We start from the raw sequence: 25,732 nt of genomic DNA, 5'->3' as shown, positions 1-25,732 counted from the left end.
TTGACTGCAGCCCTTTACCTCTCTGTGTCATAACTCATAATTATCTCTCTTGGCTACTCAGAGTCAAGTTCAGCGCATGTAAACTAGACAGGCATGGCCCCATCTTTCCCAATAAGATAACTGCTTCATCCACACGTTTCACAACAAGGAGGGAGCTTGTCTTATCAACTTCAGGAGGTATGATAATTTTTGACCTTCATCTGGTCGGCTCGTCTTTTTGTGACAAAACAGTTTTTATTTATCATGCTGATACATCAGCAGGTTCCCAGCGTAAGTTCAGAGTGTAAAATAGGAAGCTGCTCAGTCATCTGCCGACGGCCAACTGACAGGAAGGAAGGAACAACTACTACGCTGCGATTCAACAAAAACCTGCTACTTTTGTCTTCAATTCCTCTTCAAAAGCTTTTTGTTTTCGGGGCTCTGTGGAAATACACACTGAATGCTGGCAAAAAGGGGGAACTAGAGCTTAGCAGCACCCCGCCTCCTCATCCCCTGCTCCTGTGCACAATATCCTCTTCTAAACCCCCCCCCATTTTTTTGCTATCTCTTTGGTTTTAATGAGGCACGCACAAACTGTTTGGATGATTGTCTAGACAGATGGTGCTCAGTGTGTGGAACAGAAGCTGAGACGAGGTAAAGAGGGACAGACTCCTTCTCCGTCATGGGATGCTGCAGTGTGACCCAGAGGCATACTGGAGTGGACGAGGTGGGCCCTGATGAGATTGAGCTCCTGGAACTCTCTGGAGACAATTTAGGGTAAGACACAAATGCAAGATTGGTGTTTGAAGCTAGGAGCTGTTCAAAAATAAAACACACAATTTTATTTCACTGTATTTTGATCCTGCAACAAAAGTTAACTATATAAATAACAGTTAACAGAACGGCAACGTGTGAATTTCACTCAGTGTTTTTTTGAGTGTATCTTTAAAGTCACTTTAAATGTGGTTTTTCTGTGTTTTGGAGGAAGCGGTGGCAGGCTGTAAAGTGAAAAGAGAGCTGCTTCTCTTTCAACACATGCGGTTTTCTGTGGCATTTCATTCTTGACATTTTTAAGGTGATAATGTAAAACGCAAGTATAATCCTTTTCAGCACTGCAGCATATTCAGTGTTATCATGTACAGGATATACTACACACACTACATGCTTGGCTTTACAGTAACAGGATGTGTTGTCACACAGAGCACTTTAAACTTTAAAACTGGATTTAAATCCAACAAGAAAAAGAAAACAAAAACTGCAGAACAACCAATGACATGCGTTCGATTTCTGCCCATCAGCACCTCATGGAGACACAAGACAGGAGAGCTAATTAGCTCCTATTTACTCAATATGAACTTGGGTGCTCAGTGATGCTGCACTGATGTGATTAGCAGATTACTATAAGACAATGGTTGAAGCATGGAGGGGTTTAATACAGAGTAAGGGCGGGACAAATCCCCTCTCATTCAAAGGCTGGGGGATTAGCAGAAGCTAATCACCGCAGGAGCTTCTGCTCATGTGTAGCTCTTTAATTATAACTGCTTATCAGGCAAGCCACTTATGTTTGTATTTCATAACACACACAAAAGTGTGTGTTTCAAAGATGTCTTAGAATGTGCGCTTGCTAGCTACTGACTGGCTCAGTATACTGATGCTGACCTTGTTTATATACAAGAAAATAATGCAATTTCAGGAGAACCTGCTTAACTAGTGCCGTCACTAGTATGATAAGAGTATGATAATAACAAAAACATCTATAACGTTTAATCACCAGATGAGTTAGATCAGTAAATATCTAACAGTAATAACAACTTCAAGTCAGTTTATATTTAAACTTGACTTTATGTCCCCAGCCATGATTGTTTTTGTGTTGTTTCAGAGTTCCAGGTTTATTTACATGGCTTCTTGAACGCACTCAGTAATTATATTACACAATCATAATATAAAATGTGAAGTTGAACTATGTGTGAAGTCGTTGTCGTGTTCAAGAAACCTGTTTAAACTTTGTGTTATGGCACGTCATCCTGCCGGAAACAGCCTTTAGAAGGTGTCTATACTGTGGCCATACCAGGTCAGCAATATGTGGTTATATGTTATATATGGTTATACCACCTGCCTCAGTCATTTGATATCTTTCTCAGAAAATGAGTTTTGATTGATTGACGGTTTTCAAGCATGTGGTCATATATACAAAATAGAACTAAATAGAGCATATACATGAAGAAAAATAAAGTCCTCTAGTGCTCGAAAATGAGCAGGAGGAACCAACACTTATGAACTCTGACCCTATCACACATTTATAGCTCAGTCATATAGTTAGCTAGTTCCTGGGTAGGTTTAATACATTATATAACAACATTATGTAAAACATACAAAAATATCTATACTGAAAACACCTCTTGTAGCTTAATGCTCCCCCTCAATCAATCTATCAAAAATATATTTATACATTGATTTAAATTTCTGGCAATGTGGACAATGCTTGTGCTTAGCCATTTTACAATGTTCTTAAAAATTATTGTATATTTCAATTACAAGGACCTATTATTATTTCCCTACAAGTACAAGTAGTCAGCCTGCTCTAAGAGAGAGGATAACCCTCTTATGGCCATCACAGGCACAAATTGTTCAATTGTTTCATGGCCCAGTATTAGATAAATTAGAATTATTTTAAAATTTGAATGGTCCAAAGTCAAAATTTAACTTACTTCTCAAACAATAATATGAAATCATATCTACTTCCTTTCAGCTCTGCATGACTATACTCAAAAATCGACCATTTTGGCATGTATGCTAATTGTCAGTACAGTTATGACTAATGCATTAAAGTGTTTGTACCTTCATTGAGCAAGAGTGCGTGTTTGTTTTCAGTGTGTGGAGCCTGGGAGAAACCAGACTTCAGCTGTCTGTGAGGAACAGCAGAGACGAGCAGCCCCAGCCACCACGCAGACCTTCAATACCACACCTGGAACAAGAGGTTGCTATGTGTGTGTGTGCTGTGTACTTGACAAATAAACATCTTGACACTTTGATCATGCACTTTTCAAGGTCAGAGCATGCTGTGTGGTTGAGTCTGAATTAACACTTGTAGTGCTCAGCCGGGGTGAGACGAGACCTCGTGCGCTGTAGGAATTTCCAATGCAACGGTGACATATTTTGCATTCCCCTTTGGTGTGATTCAAACTTTACAGGAAATATACAAGAGAGGAAACATTGCTAGACACAGCTTTGTTCTCAGACTTGATTCAACTCTTACACTTTACCTCTGTATTTGTTCCCTAAAGACAGACACAAAGTTTGCCTAAAGACAGTGATTCAAGCCTTGCAATGGTGAAATACATTCAGGTTTGCTGGGTAATGCATGACTCTGTGGAACATGTGCCCATGTGTTAATACTGACTATAAATAAATACAGTGATACGAGACAGTGGGAAGGGGGAAATGGCCACCCACTAGAAAAAACTTTTTTTTTTAAAATTCTCTCTATTTAAGAGAAAATCTTGCAGCTTTTAACACTGCTGTCAAAGACAGACAAAAATAAGACACATGAAATGAGCCACAGACATGAGGTGATATATTTTTGTGTCTCTAGGTGGTGCTCTGGGGAAAGAGCAGAGATGAGCTCCACCAAAGGATATACTCCCAACAGCCAATCAGGGGCTGGGAGGGCCAAGCTGCCCACATGTATGGAGAGATCATCCACTCCTCACTGGTGTCTCTCTACATCAGCTACACACAGGTAATATGGTAACACACAAAAGGAGTGAGAAATTTAATGTGTGAGACAGTCCTTGGATTTAGACTAAACTAAAATGAGCAACAAAATAAAATAAAAAATTAATTGCTGCAATAAGAAAAATCACATTTAAATTAGTTTAATTAGTTATAAATTAGTTAAATATCATAAACAAGTCACTTAGCAGGGATCCATACCCATCGTTTGGCCCTATCCTGTAAAGTCATTTTAACTTTTAGGAGCAGACCCACACATGTGTTTATGTGGCCCTTTTAAAAAAGCAGTGAAAATGATTAAATCCTGTGAATTGTGCCTCTGCAGGAAACCCGAGAACACTTCCTGGTTTTGTTCTCTTTCCACCTACTCATCCTTTCTCTGGACCACTCTCGGCAAGACTTTGTTTATGAGGTATTCTTTATACTTTTTAAGACGTGTGGTTAGAAATGCTATGTTAGCAAACAATCACTGGAAAACTGAAGTAAACATATTCTTTCACAGAAGTGAAAACCTTTATTGGATTAGTGTAGTGTAACATAAAACTAAAAGTGGGTGTTAATAATAAAGCTGCGGGGTGTTGGAAATTAAATCACGGGCTGTCATTTGTGCCCTGCAGAAAACAGCTACAACAGAGCATTTTTAACTCATTCTATGAGGACCCCAAGCCAAACTGGTCGACATAAACAACAAACGTTTTAAACATGATATCAGCTTAAAAGTGTGATCATACACTACATGTATGTGTATTTAAATTCTAGTGGGGGTTGTTCCTTATGAGCCTTTTACGTCATCACATGAACCAAGGTGTGGAAAAAGGCATGGGACATTACCACTGCTGAAGCCACTGTGAAACCTTACCCCTCCCAGACTACTGAGGTCACCTAATGGAAGGCTCTTTAGATCCTTGTGTTGTACATGCACATGCCTTTTTTCACACATTGGCTTTATTAATAATGAAAAATTAATTCATTAACTTATTAAATTGTCTCTTGTGATCAGAAAACTGTATACTGTAACTTTAGACCCTAGTCATAATACCCTGCATCAAGCTGCATTCAAACAGGTTAGAATTTTACTTCCAAGTTGCAAAAGGTGAAAATAGAATGATTTAAGTTTTTATTTCCAGCTATGGGTCAAACACCAAATATACTGTCAAACTTCTATAATGCAGCTATTCAGATCTACTGTGCCTGCCACCTTCCCAAACACCTTTCACTTTTTTTTTGATGAAAATCTCCAAACTTTCTAGGGTGAACATGAGAATTATGTTTTGAAAGTGTAGAAACACAATAAATCTGCAGGAACTTTTAGGAATCAGTGTCCTAAATTCGTAAATGTTGGGTTTTGTTGTCAGGCAATTTCTGCACTGCAATCTTAATATAGGAATCTAATCGCCGGTGTTATTAATTTCTTTAAGTTTGTCTTCGTTTATCTTGCAGGGCATTCTTCCCCTTTCTGGACTTTCCTTCCAAGTTGTCTCTCTGGACTTGGACGCATCACATTCGCCACACATGTTTGAAATCAGCAGTGAGTCAGTGGAAATTACAGAGTTCCACTAAGACGTGCAAAGCAGTGTGAAAAACTAAGCATGATTTATGCTGTTCCCTCTTCTATCCAGGTCCAGTGATGGACTCCAAGGTGTTCACATGTGCCAGTGCGGCAGACCTACAGAAATGGATGCAGCACGCAGAAGACAGGAGATACAAGGCCATGATCCAACCCATGAGTCCCTCCCACTGCGCTCTCTCCTATCTAGTACTGTCTAACTGTTGCACTGCATCTGGTTACAACTGTACCAAAGTATTGTAGTTACATGTCAGTAAAATACACTGTGCACATCTTTCTCTTCTAGTTACCGTGTGATGAGAACTGGAAAAGAGAAGAACTGAAAAAATACTTACTACAAGCTCCAATATGGCAATGGGAGGGCTCGCCCATACAGCACATGGGTCCGCCGAGCTACGTATCTATTGTCCACATCATCAACACACAGAGACAGGTAGTAAATACTCTTCAACGTCCTCTGAAAGTTTTCTGTAACATATTTTTAAAACATTTTTTGTGTGTTGACATATTAAACTGAAGATGATCAACTGTTTGGCAGGCACAAAAATCACCAAAATTAGACAGTAGGGCAATTTCCATTTAGATCATTAAATAGAAACTTGACTTCTTTTTTAAATCCTAATAAAAATTAGCTTGTTTTATTAGAATTATAAAATAGTCTTTGGGGAAATGATGAAGCCATCATAGGGAACAACAACATAGGGAAAAAATTGCTTGCAAATTAATAATAAGACTGCTCTGAGTTCTCATTCATGGTAAAAAAAGGATTGGGTAACTATGACATTAACGTTGTGCAACTAACTTATGACAAACCACAACTGGAAAGTCTTGTTAGAATCATGTTCATTGCATACTGTATGAATGCAATGAACATGATGTATACATGCTGTCTTTCAGCATGGAAAGACATTTGCTTCTGACTTCTTAAAGGCCTCAGAAAAGTGTAAAGAGCCCTATTTTCAGTACTCTTTCCTTCTACATTTATCACATGATGCAAGTTGAACCGTAATTGACAAGAGCACATATTTCCCCCTCAGCTCCTAAAAAAAGGATGTGCAACCTTGTTCTCTATCACCATGTAGCAGTTTTCACTCTTTTCAGCTATGAGTTCTCATAAATATACATTGATACGTGTGTAATTAGATCTTCCAACAACTTAATGCAATCTCATAAACTTAGAATTCATCCAATTAAAAATACAGTCCTCCCACCATCTTGAATACAGTTGTTGAGATAGACATCGCTATTCCGCATAACTGTGTTTTATATATGACTAGAGACCAGCCACCTGCGTAGGACATGTTAAAACTCGTAGGCATACGAATGCAGACTCACCATATGACAGATCATAGCTGTGTTTTATCATAAAGAATGTGACCGGCGTCTGGATAAAACGTCATTCTCTACATCATCAAATCGAGCATCATCTCTTGAACCAAAATATGGGTGTTTTAACACACAAAAACTTAAATATGCTTATTTATTCATGATATTTTCTCAATTATTTATTTCCAGCAGATTAGACATGTGACCCTGCCCTCCAGACAGCTGCCAACAGGCCGGCTAAACAACAACAACAACAGCTGGTTATAAGCTAACATTATGTCAGCTAATGTTAGGGTGGAGTGTTCTAAAAACAAACAAAAAGGGGAAAAAAACATTTTTTTTCAGATAAACAGGTTGATATACATTCTCATTCACATCATATGAGAGTTTATTCACAAGTGTCCAAGTTAGATCTACTTCAAAAAAGTATCTCAAAAGCCAGCTAACAGCTGCTAACTGTGGCTAACAGAAGCTAAACAGTAGGTAGCAGAGACTGACATCAGCTAACAGCAACTAACATAGATTAGTCCCAGATAACAGAGACTAACAGCCACTAACAGTGGCTATCAGCAGCATAAACAGCGGGTAACAGAGACAGAGATAACAGAGGCTAACCCCAGATCACAGAGGCTTACAGCAGCAAAAACAGCTGCACTTAGTGACAGAGAAGTTCAGGGTATCTTCAACAAGTCACTTCTCTGTCCCTGTCATGGGGCAGAAGTGAGATTCAGATTAGTGTTGTTCTTTGTTCAGAATATCTAAAATGAACATGGGCAAGAATTTCCATAAAGCTGCTCAATGCACAAAAAGTATTTTCAAAAGACGACAAAAGCGGATAAAAATCCTAGAAAAAATTAATGTGATCGTCCTTTAAATTGGAAATATAACACGGTATAACAGGAAATGTGAGTATGCTCACATACAGTAACCAAGGCATGCTGGCTTTGTTCTTTTAGGGTCTCCAAGAAAGACTGATGGTTCTCTTCCCTCAAGACATCGTGCTTCTATCTGTTGACAACAAGCGCCTGACTATAAGATATGAGGTACTGCAAAATTACTCTATGGGAAAAATCCATAATAACACCTTTTCTGCTGCTGTGACAGCAAAACTTCCCAGTGTCCCAGTAATTATGACATGTTCCTTGTTATTTTGGTAGGTAACATGGTAGTTCAAACTTTCTGCCTTCATCATTCAGTATCTTTGTAGTAGAAAATTATTTCCAAAATGATGAACTAACTATTCTTTTTTAATTTTTGCTCGTATTTATATATACACTGTTAGAGAAGTGGATGCTCAGGCTTCAGACTGCTCTACATGTTTAGTTTCTGGCTGGGCTTTTAGAATTTCGACTGTGTATGATGTGAGAGGAGATGTTGTTTATATGGTTATCTGTCAGAAGCCCAGCTCACCTGTTGTTAAAACCTTTAAAGCAGCATCTAGAAAACAACTTGTCTTTTCTGTCATCTCTAACAGGGCAGGTTGCCCCGACAAAGTGTCAAAGCAGTTGAGAGGTCAGCCTTGCCTGGACGGCTGGAGTTTGAACTGATAGGTACACTCTACACACATGGTATCTTTGTATTTTTAGTTAAATGCAGCGTTGGAAGGGCAAAAATAAATATGTGATTCATTTCATATAATCACTGTTTTTGTTTGGATTTAGGTGAACTGGTGGAGCCGCTGCAGGTCTCTTGTACCTGCATGGAGGATTATCAGAACTGGATTTTTCAGTTACAACAGGTTAGACATGATTGTATGATTATACATGTTTAATGAACCATTAAAGAATAATGTATGGGCTGTAACAGTGAAAGAGGCTAAACAGGTCAGGCGAGATGAGGGAGTCACAGGGAAGGTGATCATTTGCAGCCAGTTTGTGTAGGTTTAATTTTAAACATTATTATGTGCTTTTTATTTAAATGAGTGAAAAATAAAGAAATTTTAAAAATACTTTTCTGTAAATTAATTTAAAAAACAGCCATGTAACACTTTATCAGCCAGCAATACTCATTCACCGGACACTTCATTGGGTACACCTTGCTAGTTCTTCATGGCATAAATTCAACAGAGTGATGGAAACATTCGTCAGAGATTTTGTTCCATGTTAACATTATAGCATCACACATTTGCACAACTGTGGACAATAGAAGGCACAACTTTGTGAAATGTAGCCTCGTTTTTCTTTTCTTAGTCGACATGAGTGGCACCTGTTGTGGTCTTCTGCTGCTGCTTTCAGAGATGGTCTTCTGCATACATCGGTTGTAACTAGTGGTTATTTCCATGCTTGAAGCAGTCTGCCCTGGCCTTTGGCATCAAAGACATTTTCTCCTTCTAGGATCATTCTCTATAATCCCTAGAGATGGTTATAATGGAAAATCCAGTTTAAATCACCTTTATTCCCCATTCTGATGCTTAGTTTGCAAGTCATCTTGAACATGTCCACATGCCTAAAGGTGATTTGCTGATTAGATATGTGTGTTAACAAGCAGTCGAACATGTATATCTAATGAAGTGACCAACAAAGAGTTTTTTTGGCCTAAATGGTTTGCCAAGAGCACGAGCACATAAACATTCAAGAAAATTGTGGCATTAAAGGCTACGTTTCCTTAGCAGTTGTAAAGTAGCTGCATAATAAAATACTTTCTAGAAGAAAACTTTCTATGAATACCACTGACCGATCACATTTCTGCATAGTTTAGGCTTATGTGTGGTAGTCACTTGTTTTAGTTTGGTATGAAAATCAACTTGTATGAACTTGTTTGAGATTAAAAGCACATTTATGCAGCTATATTCAGCAACTCTGAAAGCAGAAGATATAAAAAATGTTTATTTGGACACTCCTTAAGCATAGGCTTTTTAAAGTCTGTTGTTTTTCTAGATTCAAGAAAAACTGCTTGTCATGCAGAACATGACGTCTGGTGCTTTAACCGTGCGGCATATTTGCGTAAACAAGATTTTCTTTTTAATTTGCAGCCAGACAGAAGCAACTATGTTACTGTGAGTCAACCGCCACCTCCGATAATGCCAAAGCTGCAGAGGAACAGGAAGGAGTCCCAGGAACCAATGCTAGCAGCCGACCCATATCACATCAATGGACGCGGCTGATTCCTCAGACGGGAGGAAGAGCCTCAAACGTCACTGTAATCATAAATTTGAAACATGTAGATAATTTGTACATATGTCTGGTATGTGCCACAACATGGAGGCAGAGCAGTGAATACTTCTCGTTCTAATCTTTGATATATTTGGTTGATTTTGTCACTGTGAACAGACAGAACACAGCACTTAAAGCCGGTATTCATGTTAGAGCGTAAACTAGTCCTTGACCCAGTTTAAGAGCAGATCAGAGCTGAAGAAATGTTAGATGTAGAAACTGTAGAGTCTCAAAAATAGCTTAAACTTAGGGGTGAATAAACTGTAAATACCTGTATGTAGCTTTGTTTTACCTTTTCAAAATAAACTATTTAAAATTTTTTAATTCCAAACAACATATTGTAAAGATCTGTTTATTTCAGAGGCAAAACATTTACAGTAATGTGCAGAAATCCAGAAAACGTCCAGTGTCTGACAGCGCTTGTAATTACCGTGGCGTTGGGAATTAAACTGACTCCAAATGTCATATTTATACAATAGTATTTGTCAAATCTTAGTTCATATAAATTACAGTCATAACGTTTTGCTCTTTATACACAAACCCATTTTATCGGAAAACACATTTACATCAGAATCTCCTTAGAGAGGAACCAGCTAGAGGAGTAACTATAAATACACATACTGTAACTGCAACAGTTTAAATTAAAACTAAGAAGTGAGATACAGAAATAAGCTGGGTTACAAACATTTCATGTGCCGCTGGATGAATTTACACTGGAATCTTAATTAAAGTGGTTCATTAACAACAGCTTACAGCTCAGTCACACTGTGCTATTGGTCACTTGTGAATTTTTACACAAAATGATTTGAAGGATGGAGACCTATACGCAAGTTAGTGCTTAGTGTATGCAAGCAGTTTTTTTTCAGTATTTCTAGTATAACGGTATAATCAATTATATTGCTAATTTCGGTCAAAAAAGTTTTTAAAATGATTACATGTAACGCTAAATGTCCACATTTACCACATGGATGGTTAATGTAAATGCCCGACAAGGTGAAACTGGTAGGTTTTTCAGTTCCTGGTTTAATAGGTCAACAGCTGCTCGCTGCGGCTTTGACTTCATGCAGATGTTACTAAAACAGGAGTAGATGTTTCAATGTTATGTTGTTGTACACCAGTCATGGTGCAACTGACAAATTAGAGATGTCACCAGTGGATTCTGAACAAAAGTGGAAGTCTATGGCACAGAGGAATACACACAATATATCAGGGTTTGGCTACATATGTGGATACAGTGTAACCGATATTAAACCCTACGACTTGTTTCATTTCTAAAACACCGTCCTGAAAGCACTTCATCACAGCACTGGTACTGCAGATCATGTCCAGATAAAAAGGTATCATCCTCTAGTAAAGAGGTAAGCATGTTTGACCAAATTCTTATCACTTTAGGGTGTAGATGGAAATAATGCGCTGTTGCACTGGTAAAAAATCGTATATCACGTGAAGATATGAATGTGAAAAAACTGCCTGTGGTGTGTCCTGAGGCATCTCAGAAGCAGCACCCGCATCAAGCACATTTCTGATTATTAGAAGAGTGAACCTGCAGCACCCCACAGAGGCCAGGAGACAGCCCAAAGTAAGATTGTGCCCCACATGAGCCATGACAGAAAAACAGTGACAGACTTGCTTAGTGATGCTTACATTTACTACCTCTGGTGATAAACGTGCACATATTTAAACCACATTCTTCATTCTTTCCAGCCTGTAAAAATGGTACCGAATCATGCATAAAGTAATCCCCCTGTGTAGTTTACAGTCTTACGTGTGGAAAATCTAAACTACAAATGGAAAATGAGCATTAGAAGCTTTGCACTCTCTTTCTGGAGCTAGTGTGCCAAAGGAAACTGCTAATGTCAACCATGGGGATAACAATCAAAACACGTTGGCTTGTTTTAGCACCTGCATACTTTACGGAGGTCCCACGTCCATCTAAAAAAGAAAACAATCATCCACAAGCTTCAAAATGCAATTTTAACACATGACAAGTTGCAAGTTAAAAAGAGTTAGTGCTCTCCCTTCAGTTTCTGTGTGACACATTTGATGCGGATATTTTCTCTGAGGTTGCGGAGGCGCGCGCTGCGACTTGTGATTTCCTCCACGTAGCATTTGGGGAACCAGCCCCGCTCCCCGTCTGACAGCCTGATGCCTTCCACCCAGCCTGTTGAAACACAGCAGCCCTTAGACATCAAATAAACAGCTGCGTGTTTAATGCATCCAAGTTCTGTTCATTTAGGTTCAGGCTGGAGTGGTAAAAAAAAAACCCAAAACAACAGACTCTGCCCGATTCTTACCATCACTTGTAATTGTCTTGGCGTGAAGAATGTCAGCTTTTTCCAGTGTTAACTCATCGTGCTCTTGAGCCTGGTAGCTTTTGATGCACTGAACTTGCGATATATCTAATAGGAAAAGGCACGAAGCGAGAACATGAATGAGGAGGTGAATAGTGTTGCCTTAAATCTTTCTGCACTGATAGATCTCCACTGACCATCATTTTCATTGGCTTGCTCGATGTCTACGAGCGGGTCAGACGGAAACATGGCGGTGATCCATCTCTGCTTCCCGCTCCTTGGCAAACACAAAGCCGACAGGAGCGGTTAAACAACTTAACTTGTCCAGCTGTGACTGAAGCTTTTGACAAAGAGATGACACTCACTCGGTGTGGGATTTGAGCAGAATCTGATGTTTGAGCTGCTGGCCTTCACACAGCTGTAGGTGGAAGATGAAGCCTGAGATGCCCTGCAGCTTCTGACTGAGATCCTTCACTTTCAACTCTCCGATTTTAGCGTGTACAAACACCATAAACTTCCATGTACTGCAAAGGACAATGGGTCATTTTAGTATAATGATCAATAGCAAGCAGTATATACAAATTCATAGATAAAACTACATCTCAGTAAGTTGTTGAACCACTAGCACCACCTACCCATTCTACTTGGTTTTGATACTCTACAGAAGGAACGAAGCAGCAATCTTTTCCTATTTGGTGCAGGTGTAGCCTGTAATATTGGAAAAACTCCACCACTCCTCAATAAAGAGCGTTCAGTACAACTTTGAAATGATTTGCAGGGATCCTTCCTTGTAAAGGGACAATCGAACCAATATTATGGCAGCAAAATGCTGCCTACAGCATAACAGAGTCACCTGATCACCTCACTGTGGGGTTAAAGGTCTGGGAAAAACACCAAATTGTCAAACTGAAACAACACCTTTAAACTAGGTGGATACCACCTTTAAGATCATCTTCTCATGCATATCTGAGCTGCTTCTGGCACTTTTACCACTTTTTAATGCTCTGGGGAAGTCCTATTATGACCCTCTGCATTTGTTCCATTTTGACACGAGACCTTAAACTTCGATGTGAAAGTGGGACGACTTTCATGCTGAGGGTGATCAGTCTTGATGAGATCAAGAGACCAAACAGCAGCTTTCGGTCAAAGAGTCCCCAGATCTCAATAATCAAAGCGGCGGGAGCACAACCTGGACTCCCCCCACCCCGACATTTATGGGGCTCTGCAACACATAGAAGTCAACACAGACTTCTACTGTCTGAGACAGACCGGAAATGACCCAAACTGGGGTCCTCGCCAGTGTGCCGCTCGCAGTTTACTGAAAATGGATGAATTTTTATGGCCACACCTTTGGCACTTTTCATGTTATGCATCATTAGGGCAATATTTCAGCTTTTCTTTTTGTGCACACTGAATGTCACTCACTCCTTCCTCCTGGACAGCAGCAGGCAGTCATTGAACAGGTGGAGGTACACTGGCTTGGTGGGTAACTTGAGCTTTGATCCGGAGATGCTCATTGTCTGAGTGTCTACTTCCAGGAGTTCGCCGTGCTTTACCAGCCAACGTGACTGGGAAATAAGAGGAAAGATCTACAAAGAAAGGAAGCAGGCTCCGCTTTAATGAACAAAAAAAATACAAAAATGTGATAATAAGAGGAACCTTCAAACGCTTCCCTCACCTTGCCCTCAAAGTGGATTTTCTTGTTGAGATGGATGAGTTCCTCCATCCTTTTCATCGACTGCACACTGGAGTTACATTCTTTGATGATCTAAGAAGACAAATACCAACACGGTGATTACTGTCATGTCTCACTACTGGTACTCATCCAACTGGCTATTACAGATGATAATCACCACCTTTTTTAGCTCATTGAAAGCTTTGGTGGCGGTGTCCTCATCTCGGGAACCCGGTGTTGTCCTCTTTAAGATATTCTGAAAAGTAAAGATGGTTTTGAAGATGTTCCAAGGAGTAAACAATACTTTTGTGCGGTGATGTCGCAGGGGAAAAAAAAAATATTATCCCGTATGCAGTTCCGTATGATTGGGTTTCAACTGGAATTCTGCAGTGAATGTTTAAGCGTGTACCTCCACTAGCATTTTAAGCCGCGTGATCCTCTGAAACGGGAGGATTAGGAAAGAGGTCAGAGGAAGTCTTTGGCAGATGGGGTCCTCCTCCAAGCGAGCCAGGATGCCGGGGAAACGAGGGTTTTCGTGCCTGAGAGGACAGGGCGAGAAATGTTTTAATGACTTTCAGAGAAAGTGAATCAAAATTCCAGCATCCAATTCAGCTTGAGAAAACATGCTCTTAGTCGAGATGAATCATCTGCAAGTTAAGTCATGCAGGCGTGAAAATACACCAGAGCACTCTCAGACAGCCACACAACAATCAGACTTTATGCACTGGGTCAAGCACATGTGCAGATGTGTGCTCACGTCTCCCAGGGCTGATGTGTTTCTACACTCACAGCAAACGCTGGTATGTCTGCTCCTGGTAAGCCTGGTTGGTGACATAGGGTAAATAAACCCTTCGCAGAGACGGGCAGTGGTCCAGGACGATGTCGCACACATCAAAACGGAGAATGTCTTCTTCCAGCCTGTGCTCCAGATCCTGAAGAAATCTACAGGCAACAAGCGAGGAGAGACTCAGAGAAGGAGATGTGATACTGGAGATGTTAGCACACGCCGACCTCAGGGTAACAGAAGGACGTCAGCTGCGTGTTACTTCACCTCTCACTGACATCTTTGACTTCGGGCAGCTTGGAGAAGAGCCACTGCTTTTCCTGAGCCCCGAGGCAGTCTGCGAGCTCCGGTGATAGCATGAAGTGGTCCACTGCGATTGTCAGGCTGCGAATGTACGACGCCTCGGACGTCACCAGCTCAAACTTTGCCTGAGTTTAGATAAAAGCAGCAATTCAGCTTTATAAAGAGCAGTAAGAGTGAAACAGAGATGAAATGAGACGGAAACGTAATATTTTACTCACCTCCTGTAATTTCCTTTCTTCATTGCTGAAGTTATCGAGCTGCCCGCTGCTTCGAACATCAGGTATATCCTGCCACAGTGCAAAAGCAGAGCCTCGCGATGAGCGAAAGGAGCTGGATGGGGACAGATTTGATGGAGACGGGATCCCATCAGAGCCCTCCTCCCTGAGCCCCTCCTCCTCTGTGCCCGGCTCCTTCCCTTGCTGCCTCTGGATCTCTCTATTGATGGCGACGTCGCTGTATTCCTGGTACAGAATTGCTGCAAAAAGAGCAAGTTTGTTCCAGGAAAGCACAGGTAAGACTTTGTAAAGATTGGAATATCTTACAGTTTTGGAAAAAACAAAAACAGTAAGTGAAGCGAACTTACAGCTGGGTAAAAACCGTGACAGTCGATTTGAACTAGGAACAGATGGATGTGTGTTCAGGTCCTCCTCTATGGATTTCTTACGCATTCTGTGAAACGATGGGAAATGAAACTCTATGTTTGATTTATTCTTTATAGATTTTAAGTAGCACTATTTTTGCTACTATTTACCCGAGCTTGGCGCTCCAGCGTTGCAAAGGCATCCCATTGTCACCGCTGGGAATGGAAGGTGCCGGTCCCACGGGACTCTGGGGAGCGCTGTCACTGGAGCCTCCTGAGCTCCGCTGCTTTGAGTTTGACTTACCTTAGGAGAATGAAATGCAGATGATGGATGTGAGATTTATGGAGAATAAAGTAATCTTGTGATTTATGACATGACCTACTGAGACCTACTCTGATAGACCGCATGCAATAAAGGAGACAAAGAACTGTTGTACTTTCTTTTTCATGACTTTTTACACTAAGGATTAACCTGAGGCTTCTTTTCTGAGAACATAAGAAAAGCTATTTATCACTGTCAGTTTGTACACTCTACAGTCAGCCTGTGCTTGGTGTTTGGCAGCAATAGCAAAGTTATTAGAGATGATGATTTTATGATTGTTGCCTGAGTGGTTAGGCTTTGTTCCACTAACATTCACCCCTCAAGTTTAAAGCACAGCAGAACTTTTAATGTGGCTGAATCCTGCAGTCATTACAGCTTGTTGTCACTCTTGCCTCTGCTCAGTAAATGCTAAATTTCTAATAGGCATTTAAAATTGAAACTTTTGGAAGAAGTAAATGAATAAACTGCCCCAAACAGCATGCTGTGGTAGTCATCTTATTAAGTCATCTTTAATTTGTCTCACTGATCTGTTATAATCCGTTGGGCTGCTTTGGAAAACTCTTGATTGATCCATCACTGTTGTCTACTCACAGTCGGTGTTGGAGTTGAGGTTGCTGGAGCTCTGTCTGTCCCTGGAGGCTACCCGAGCAGAGAGCGACTTCCCCAGCTTCAAGGTGAAGGAGTTCTTCCTTTGCGATAGCTGAAGCCTCGATATTATCTCTGAAGCTGAGAAGCGCCGCCGTTCCTGGTCGCCTTGGCGGGTGCGTGACAAAGAGCTCCCTCCACCCGCGGCGATCGATGTGTCCATGCTGCCACTCACCTCTCCTACACATGGCATCGAGTCCTCTATTATCTGCAACGGTTCTTCGGGTAGATTAAAAATATCATCGTGACTGGTGTTTGAGAGATCTGTAGCACCGTCTGTGGATGAGGGACTTGAAATGGTCTCTAGTGAAGATATTCCGCTGAGGTCTTCCTCTAAGAAAGATGCAAAAGGTCCAGGAAAGATGTAGTCTGCTTCCAGGACTGGGCTGCTGAGCGATTCATCACTCGGACTGTCTGGGGAATAAACCTGCATCTTTCTCCCTGCACATGAGAAAATTACTTTATTAGATGAGAAGAAAGAATGTCAAGGAGCTTTAGAGCCTAATTTGCCAAATCAAACAAGGTTTACACTCACGGATGGATTTCTCTTTCAGGGAACCCTGTGATGTTCTCCTCTGAGGCTGGCAGGAGTCTGGGCCCTGAATGCCAGGACATTCTGGTGACGACGGTAGCTGAGATTCCAAGGAGTCTCTGTTTGTGTACAGAGAGGACAGAGGGAACGATAGAGGGAAGCTAAGAGGAGCGTGGAGAGGACGACATACTGTCGTGACCGTTCGTGGCTTTTCAGTTTCCTCTTGCGAACGAGTCCTGCTGCCATTTTGGCATTCAAGCTCACCGTCACCTGCGGTGAGTGTGGGAGAGTTCGAATTCAGATTTGTTCCACGCTCGCTGTCTGTCCTGCGGCCTCTGCTGCATGTGTCATTCTGTTCGTTTAGCGTCTGTCTGCAACCATTCAGATGCTGCGAGTGTGTTGTGCACTGTTCGTGTGGTATAATGGCCGGCCTCGAGGAGCCAAAACCATTTAATTTGTGAGTCGCTGTTGGCTGTAGCTCAAAAAAAGCCAGCGTTTCCTGCTGGCACACAGCAACGTGCTTGTGGTGACACATGTGGATGAGGCGTCTGTCCTCGGTGGATTCACTCAGACTCTGGGACTCTGCCGAGCCGCCCGGGATCCACATGCTGGGGGTTTCTCCTGGGCAGCGAATGGCATAAAGGTGAGGCTGGAAGTCAGGCAAAGGTGAGAACCCATACCCGGGGAGCATCGCTGAACGGGCACATGAGGGCTAAAAAAGAAGAGAGGGAAGATCACACATTCTTATTTTCTAATTCAAATGCAAATGAGCTGCAGACTGGAACTTTGTTAATAGCTTTGGTAAACAGTGGCTCATAAGGGACTGGATAAAAATAGGTTTTAGAAAATCTACATTCAGGATTTAGAACTGCCTAAAAAATAGCATTTAATTCTGCAGTAACATCTGAAAAACATGGAGCAAACATAATTCCTCCAACCACCTTGCTGGACAGAACGACTACAGCAGCAAACCACTTATCTTGCAATCGAACATGGTCGGACGCGGCTCAGTGTTTGCAGCCTGGCTTAGTGTCACCAGAGGATTCCTAACAATCGATCGAGTGTTTCACTGTTTTCAGTTCTAATAAGCAGCAGTCCAAATTCTGGAAGTTTGTGAAACCATTTAGATCATTTATGGATGCCGACTGTGTGGAGGTGGCACAAGAACGACCTTCTAAAACCCTTTCTTCACATTTTACAACTCGTGCAGGAGGATAAAGGCACATATACAGCTCCATGAAAAAGGACCCTGAAACTGACATGTGCAGACATGCGCGCACACACACACACACACACACACACACACGCACGCACATTTAAGTCTGATGCAGTGTCTTCCTGCTCTAATTAAAGGACTTTTCTCCACACAGCATTCACCCCCTGTACTTAACATCTCCACACACACGTGCACACACAGCAGCTCCAGACAGAATACCACAACAGAAGAACAGACAGAGGAAGAGATCGTCAGCACTCTCACCTTTCACCTGAGCTCCACACTCATCTGTCAGTCTGGTTGTTGTTCTGACTTCCTGTCAGCCGCTGTCTTCAGCAGGCACCTTTAGTGATTGACTATTTACAATGAGTGTCTGCTGAAACACAGCAGCGGGTCATAAAGTTAGCTCTCCTGACAGGCTCTTTATACACACACACACACACACACACACCAGTGGAGCTCTGTCTCTGCTTACACTGCTTCCTGGGCAAGTAATCCTCAACTTTTGGCCTAAACACCTAGGGAAAAGAATAAGGCAGACACGAACGTACAGCACACACACACACACACACACACACACACACACACACACACACACAGCCTCAAACCCACAGAGGGATATAGAGGTAGGGATTATTAAAAAATAGTTTTTATATTCAAGTAACATCCTCGCAGGAACCTAGGCATGTGGTTCTGGCATAATCCCACTGCTGTCGATGGCAGCACACCAGATTCTTCTGTTTTCTTGGCAATAATAACAAAAAGTAAATTTCTTTGTCAGGTCAAGTTTTTTTTAAATATATGTTCTTGTGGCTGAAGCACTTGGTTAAACTGTACGTAGCAAACAGATTTGCAAGCACTAATGCCGTTTTCCACACATGCACGCTCACATTTGTCCACTGTTTTCAGTCACTTCTTTTTTTTGTTCATTTTTAATAAAGCTAACTACTGAATGCTCATGAAAAATATATATCTTGCAGCATAACTTGTTAGCACTGCAGGATAAAATATGTTAGCCTGCATGCTTAATTTTAAATCTATCCAGCTTCAGTTTATTATTTTAAACTCCTGTAAACTCACAGAGCGCAAAAATAGTGTACTGTATGACAATACAGGGCTGTATGTTCATTTTTAACTTTTCTATCGGTATTTTTCCACAACAGCCCACACACACACACACACACACACACACACACACACAGTGCAGGCTCTCTGTAGCCAGAAATTATACCCTTTAATTTGTGGATTTTTTTTTTTGTAATTTAGAGCTTGATCATCATTCTCACACTGCAAATGTTTACGAGACGCTTACATTTTACATTAATGTATCCCATTAACCTGAGTACCTGTAATTGGCATGCGCCTAGTGTCCCTTAAGTGGATAAAAGCATACACTCGTGCTTTCACTGAGAGTATGTTTGTAATGTTGCGTGTTTGCCTGGAGAATCACGGACTGGAAATCACAGTTTACCTTCCTTTTTGTTGAGCGCAGATGTGTATGCTGTGAATATGAGGCCGTTGAAAAGCCACACCTGTTCTTGTGGCAAAGGTAGGCAGACCAGTCAATCCTATCTCTCTGTTTCTTTCTTACACACACACACACACACACACACACACACACGGTAGGCAGGCTCAAATGGTTACCTGTTCCCCGCTGCAGACAAAGGCAGCCTTTATCTGTGTACCTGGGCCAGGCTGCCCTGAGCACAGGACACCTGAGAGGGTGTGGGAACTGCTTATACTGATCCACTCATATAGTGCAGCCACTGAGCCATATAAACACATCTCGACCACTGCTGCATAATGACACCAGCTTACTGGTATCTGCATGTGATTACTGGCTGGTTATACTCTAATCCTGCTGTAGTGTATGTTAAGTATTAGCTAAACCCTCTCTACCGCTGTCGTTTATAGTGCATTGTCTAGCAAATAAGGGAAATAATCTATCCTAATGAATGAATGTTCAAATAAGCCTTTAACAGCACGTTAAATGTAACAAATCTGTGCAGCGCATTAGTTTCATCTTTTCATTTGACCAAGAGAAAGATTTAAAGAGCTGAGAATAAATCCCACCGCTGTGTTTTATCAAAACATGAAAGCATCCGATTACATGTGCTGCGCATTCCTCGCCCTGATACAATTATATCTATGCACTATTAAAATTTCAATTCCAAAGATGTGTAATTTCCCTTGTCACAGCAGGGTGTTATTTTGTGACTGTTGTGGACTTTGCTGCCAGTGTTTCCCCCCCTGTAATTTCACTAGGCTGCTCTAAGACAGCGTGTCTGCATACAGAAGTTAATGAGTGGCGCTGTGGCGTGCATTTAATGCCAGCAGCCAAACGGGGAGCACTTTTAATTGTGATACGTCTCAAAATAATCCTTTAATGGGGATAAGCGCAGGAATATGAGCATAAATCTATTGCTGATTCAGCACGTCAACAGAGCCAAAACGCTGTGTAATCGCATAATTAAAGTTTGTCTGATGTTTGCTGCTGGGAGTTTAAAACAAATGGATTCATTGCTGGAGTTGTTTGTGGTTTTTGACAGTGAAGATGTACATGTCTACACTGTTTATTTTACTAATGTTAGGGTGTATAAAGGTAGCACTGCTTTAAATGGGCACATAAGCAAATCTATCACAAACTTGTTGGTGACGAATCAAGATATTATTCAAACATCAACATGAACCCGTCCCACGCAGCACTTACTACTGCTGTTATCTCGCTGTGATTGACCTTTGATCTATTAAAACACGGCAACCGCTGTACATTCCCAGTTCCCACTCGGATTCAAAAGTTACCTTCTGCCATGGTGCAGCTCCACGGGATTTTTCTAACTGGCTCGCTGACAACAATAAACAGCCAAAGTAATCCAGCTATCAACACAGGCACTGTAATTTATTTTAAGTCTTTTCCACATTTGCGTCTGTAAATACTCACTAGAGAGCTGAACGCACATTAATCGCAGCCTGAAAGAAGTAACGCTGATCTGAGCCCACGAAGACTGAGCTTGTGGTCCCCAAAAGTACAAAAACTAAAGGATTTTTATTTTCAGGGATCATAAAACTAAGAAACAGTATAAGAGTAGATCTAGCCTCTTCAAAAAAAAAAAAAAAAAAGTTTTCACTGATGCCATTTCCCTGGCCGGAAACAGACAATGTCGTCTAACATCACAAACTAGGAAAAATAAAGTGTGTTGATGATTAGTCAAGATAAAATAGATAACACTTAAAAATGTACATTATTTTAGCTCTTTGGAAATGTGTTATCTCAATATGTCAGATAAAGGCGCACCCCCCCACCCCCACCCCCCAACAAAAATCTCTACGATGAGTAAGACTAAAACTAGGTTTAGTAAAAAACTTTCAGTTGCTGAAATAAAAAAAAAATCTAGTCATTTTAAAAATAACAAAAAATGGAAACTAGAAATCACAGGAAACTGAAATGATGATCTGCACTCACCAAACAAACTGAAACAAAGTAAAAATACCGAGCGTTTCATCACCAGCATGGTGAGGATCTGGTGCATTTGTGTTTGTGGGACTGTTGCCCCCAATAAATGCGCCCCATTTTATAATAACTAAAAAAGACCAAAACTAACCATAAAAACAATAAATACAGATAAAGATACTTTGTCATTTAGTGACTCTCCGTCAACCAACGTCAAGGGATAAAAGCGGCTTTTTAAAAAAACGACACAGACCTAGTAGCAATAAAAAACATGTTTATATGGTTATTCACAAGAATGCAAAGATTACAATAGTGTGCATTTGCTTATATAGTAAATGTTAAACAATAAATGATTAAAGCCACTGTGGAATCCAGCTTAAACTAAACTGAGCTTAAAACAAAAACACTGCCGGGCTGAATGGATAAACTAAGATAAACTAATCCTGATCATCAGGATCCAGTATAAACACTTTACTTTCCTAACCTTCAGGCCAATGCACACTTTGCTTTGCTATGATGCTGCAACCCACACAACGCTCCATAACAGGTGCCAGTGATAAAATACAATCATTTAAGGTTTTAAGGTTCCTTCCTTGCAGCGTTACGATGCCTTATGGCAGAAATATGAATAACCAGGCACAATGAAAAGATAACACACATACAGTCACACTTTTTTCCATGACTGCCCGTCCTCAGTGTGTTTGGTCAGACAGACGTGGAGTGTCCTGGCATTGTGGTGCAACCATCTCACGTGTATGTGTGAGATCGCAGTTCAGCTCGGTCACATCGGACCACTAATTGCCAAGCAGCAGGCTAAAGAGCACAGCACTGTCTGCCGAGACAAGACGTGACATCATTCAGCATCAGGGAAAAGCACCTTCCTCAACTCTCTGTTTTGTGAAATATTTCCATTGAGCGCTGGGACAGATGTGAAACAGCTTTCAAAATGGAAAGCATAAAGCGTCTGATGCAGTATTCTGTTGTTGCAACAGTTTATTTCACAGCGTGAGCAGTTCTGATGAGATCCTACAAGCTGCTGTAGAGCAAAAACAATGTCTAACTAGGACTAATTTGATGCAAATTATGATGCGTTGGCATACAAACAGTTAAAGGCAGCTGGGAACTTGTCGAGAAAATTTAGATCTAACAGAATATTACAGAGGTAGGCATGTTTAGCAAATGAGTAAATATCTTTGAAACCTCTGAAATGATGACCCCAGCCTTTGGAGTTGTTATTAATGTTGCAATTGAACCTTGTGCTTCAGTGCAGCTACCATAGTTTTAAAAACAGCATTTTATGGATGATTATGACGGCTTAAATCAATAGAAAGTGTTTTGCTATTTATCTGTTAGTATTTTCTGATTGCTTACAGTTGATAACGCAGCTATAGTGCAGTTGCACTTTCCTGGCTGATTCTTAAAATATGCATTTAATTAAGGTGAAATTAATTCAACCGCACTGATGGAAATTCGCCTCAGTTCAGGTTTATTTTGTGCACCGCTTCAAATGTGCAACACAGACACGTGTGTGGAAAACCAAGTGGTATTCATGGTGTTTCATTTTAATCTTTCAAAATTAAGCTGTGCTGAATTCTAGTGAAAGAAGCAGTCCAGGTTGACGCGCTAATCTGCATTTCTTTTGTCAGATCAGACAAGTCAGCAGTTTTAAAGCAGATGGGTGAATTTTAGGTCAGGCAGTTTAGTCTCTTGGTATTTGTACTTCTTCTTCCAGCCTCCACCAGTGGCGACAGGTGAGTACCCCGGAGGCTACCGAGAAGGTTGGTAGTGGTGGTGTTAGTGGGAGGGTTACCTAAATGTTTACACATGGTGTGGGTTCTCCTAATCCTCCCCTAAAGCCTCAGGCAACTTACCCATGACCTACTGGGACACTATGAAGATGCATGCTGACAACCCGGCTAATAATCGCACAAAGCTACAACTCAAAAGGTACACCTGAATGTCTGTGTGTGTGTGGCAGAGAGAGGGGCTCCCAGCCTTTAATTGAAACCGACAACATGTAGAGAGGCCCTCTCTAACCTTGTCTCGGCCAGTGGGCTTCCTGCTAGCAGAGATGAACAAACAGCGAACCCTCATTTAACAGCCTGGAAAAATGGCGACCATCTCACGCGTAAACGCCAAGAGTTTTGGACCTTTAACCTTTCTCCTGCCCCCCACTCCCGGCTTCACTCATCCGCCATGACAACTGCAGTCAGATAAGCTGATGCACAAGAGACACGCAGCCAGGATAGCAACGACACAAAGGAGCTATTGACAAAACTTATGGAAATAACCTGATCTAATTATGGTGCTTTGTCAGGAGTCGCAAAAGCTACCATGTAGATGGAGAGCCAAAGATCCAACAGGTAGTAAATCCAGAAAATCTGATAATGAGCACCTTCTGACAGAGGATGGTTATCAGAATGCAATGAGATTTGAAAAAAAAGGAGAGCTGTTTTAGCAGGTTATGCGGAGATATGAAAAGTTAAACCCAATCAGATTAGTTAAAATTCAGCAAGCATGTCGTTTTTATAGTAAACGTTCCATTATACATATCATCAAGTCTTCATATATCTTCTTTTTCTCCAACCACTAGATAAATGCCTTTAGATAGTCATACATATTAGATTTAACTGACTCTCTTACCTGACTAACTAATGCTAGTATCCTATATTTTTTTTCTCTTTAGCTAATTTGAGCACCAATTCACAGAAGAAGTTCAGGACACTTTACACTGTACCTTAAAATATTAGCAAGAAACCCCAATGATATATATCCAGAGGCTGATAAAACATATTCCTCCATGCTAAAAAATATTTTAAACACAGTACTCTTATACTCCTGGGTGTCTTTATTCATTACTACAAACATAAGCAAAGCACTATAGTTTAAAGTCAGTCCTACATATGCTGCTCTAAATACTCAAACATCTAATACGGATTACTCCGCAGCTGAAAATAGTTCCTGACAAATGATTTGGTTTGTTGATAAAAGTTTACATTTTGTTTTCAAGTGGCACAGTGGTGCAGAGGTTGCCTCACAGCAAGAAGCTCCTGAGTTCGACAACCATTTGACTGGGTCTTTGTGTGCATGTTCTCCCCGTGTCTGTGTGGTCAGACTGGCGACCTTGTAGGTGTACCCTCCCTCTCACCCAGTGGTAGCTGGGGGAGGCTCCAGCCTATCACAAACCACATCCTTTCAATTTATTACTCTGGGGTGTTTTGTTTTGTTATGTTTTTTTTTTAGCCCAGAAGAGTTCTAATAACTGACTGCCATTCATGCAACTGCATTGGTTTCATTTTAGTTTATGGCTTACATGCAAGTCTGCTGAACAGGAGGATGGAGAGTTTGTTAGTTCTTCAACTGTCAATCAGAGTACTTTGATTCCTAATCTGATCCTTTGCCACGAGCTCTCGAGAGTTTGACCTACTTTACACCGAACTGCTGATGCATCTCTCGCATTCATCAGCTCCTGTGTTTGCACACACGCTCTCTGTTGCACTTTTAACTACAGTATCTCTCAGCACCGAGCCCTACCCATGCTCCTCGCTTTTATCATGCGGACAGGCACAGACAAGCTATAAGTTGTTTTGAAATGTGATCAGGCAAAAGTGGAGCACGCCTGATGAGATGACCATTCAGAAATGATTCGTGTTTAGCTGAGAGCTAAAGCTGTAAACTATTCAAAACCAAACTGTGAATACGAGCAGCATCGAGCGGATTAGTGGGTGTGAAAGAGAGCTGAATGGCCTTTAAATTGGGAAAGAAGACATGCTGCAGATGAATGTGAAAGCAACCTGGTTTATGTTGTTTTTTTTCCTGAAGAGCACAGATGTGCAGAAAACATTTTAATGAAGGGCACTGCTTCCAAACCCAAGAATGCATTATCGTGCATGAGCCCATATGTGAACACACGCTGCGTCTCACTGGCCAAGTCAATAACCTGGGGCTACAGTCTTAGACAGGTGTGCAGCAACGCAGTCAGGGCAGTGCTCTGTACACATCGCCCCTGGGTTTAGATTTCAAAATTCTGTTGGTTTTAACCTTTGTATATGGGCCAAAAAGCCCTCTGACAGAGCCATGGACTGCTGCCTAAAAAGTAAAAAGTTTATGTTTTCAAAGCGAGGCTGGAGCCTCCTGCTTGCCTCAGAAAAAAACCTTTCTAAATACAAATCAAAGC

The 25,732-nt window shown here is 41.1% G+C and overlaps 2 protein-coding genes across 2 annotated transcripts in view; one reads left to right on the top strand and one right to left on the bottom strand.

Annotated features, from left to right (window-relative positions):
• Positions 1 to 307: 307 nt before the first annotated feature.
• LOC146364130 (putative pleckstrin homology domain-containing family N member 1) lies at positions 308 to 9,992 on the top strand. The gene is made up of 11 exons (XM_084917281.1): positions 308 to 756; positions 2,851 to 2,956; positions 3,572 to 3,718; positions 4,037 to 4,123; positions 5,152 to 5,239; positions 5,331 to 5,467; positions 5,565 to 5,711; positions 7,561 to 7,647; positions 8,079 to 8,154; positions 8,266 to 8,342; positions 9,576 to 9,992. The coding sequence occupies exons 1-11, from the start codon at positions 662 to 664 to the stop codon at positions 9,705 to 9,707; spliced, it is 1,179 nt and encodes a 392-aa protein (XP_084773407.1). The 5' UTR covers positions 308 to 661; the 3' UTR covers positions 9,708 to 9,992.
• A 100-nt stretch (positions 9,993 to 10,092) lies between these two features.
• Positions 10,093 to 25,732, bottom strand: part of arhgef19 (Rho guanine nucleotide exchange factor (GEF) 19) — an 18,645-nt gene continuing 3,005 nt past the window's right edge. Inside the window, exons 2-16 of the mRNA XM_084917278.1 lie at positions 16,892 to 17,600; positions 16,303 to 16,797; positions 15,561 to 15,693; positions 15,393 to 15,478; positions 15,028 to 15,284; positions 14,774 to 14,934; positions 14,512 to 14,664; positions 14,132 to 14,261; positions 13,904 to 13,978; positions 13,726 to 13,815; positions 13,473 to 13,636; positions 12,413 to 12,571; positions 12,245 to 12,324; positions 12,051 to 12,155; positions 10,093 to 11,917 (exon numbers count right to left, since the gene is read on the bottom strand). Of these exons, the coding sequence (XP_084773404.1) occupies positions 11,763 to 11,917; positions 12,051 to 12,155; positions 12,245 to 12,324; positions 12,413 to 12,571; positions 13,473 to 13,636; positions 13,726 to 13,815; positions 13,904 to 13,978; positions 14,132 to 14,261; positions 14,512 to 14,664; positions 14,774 to 14,934; positions 15,028 to 15,284; positions 15,393 to 15,478; positions 15,561 to 15,693; positions 16,303 to 16,797; positions 16,892 to 17,579 (2,931 nt within the window). The 5' untranslated portion in view covers positions 17,580 to 17,600 and the 3' untranslated portion in view covers positions 10,093 to 11,762. The remainder of the gene's footprint in view (positions 11,918 to 12,050; positions 12,156 to 12,244; positions 12,325 to 12,412; positions 12,572 to 13,472; positions 13,637 to 13,725; positions 13,816 to 13,903; positions 13,979 to 14,131; positions 14,262 to 14,511; positions 14,665 to 14,773; positions 14,935 to 15,027; positions 15,285 to 15,392; positions 15,479 to 15,560; positions 15,694 to 16,302; positions 16,798 to 16,891; positions 17,601 to 25,732) is intronic.

This window comes from Perissodus microlepis, chromosome 20 (assembly GCF_051167445.1).
Source record: "Perissodus microlepis isolate ML-2025 ecotype Zambia chromosome 20, ASM5116744v1, whole genome shotgun sequence".
Classification (NCBI taxonomy): domain Eukaryota; kingdom Metazoa; phylum Chordata; class Actinopteri; order Cichliformes; family Cichlidae; genus Perissodus; species Perissodus microlepis.
The sequence above is the reverse complement of the archived record's forward strand: the minus strand, read 5'-3'. Positions and strand labels throughout refer to the sequence as shown.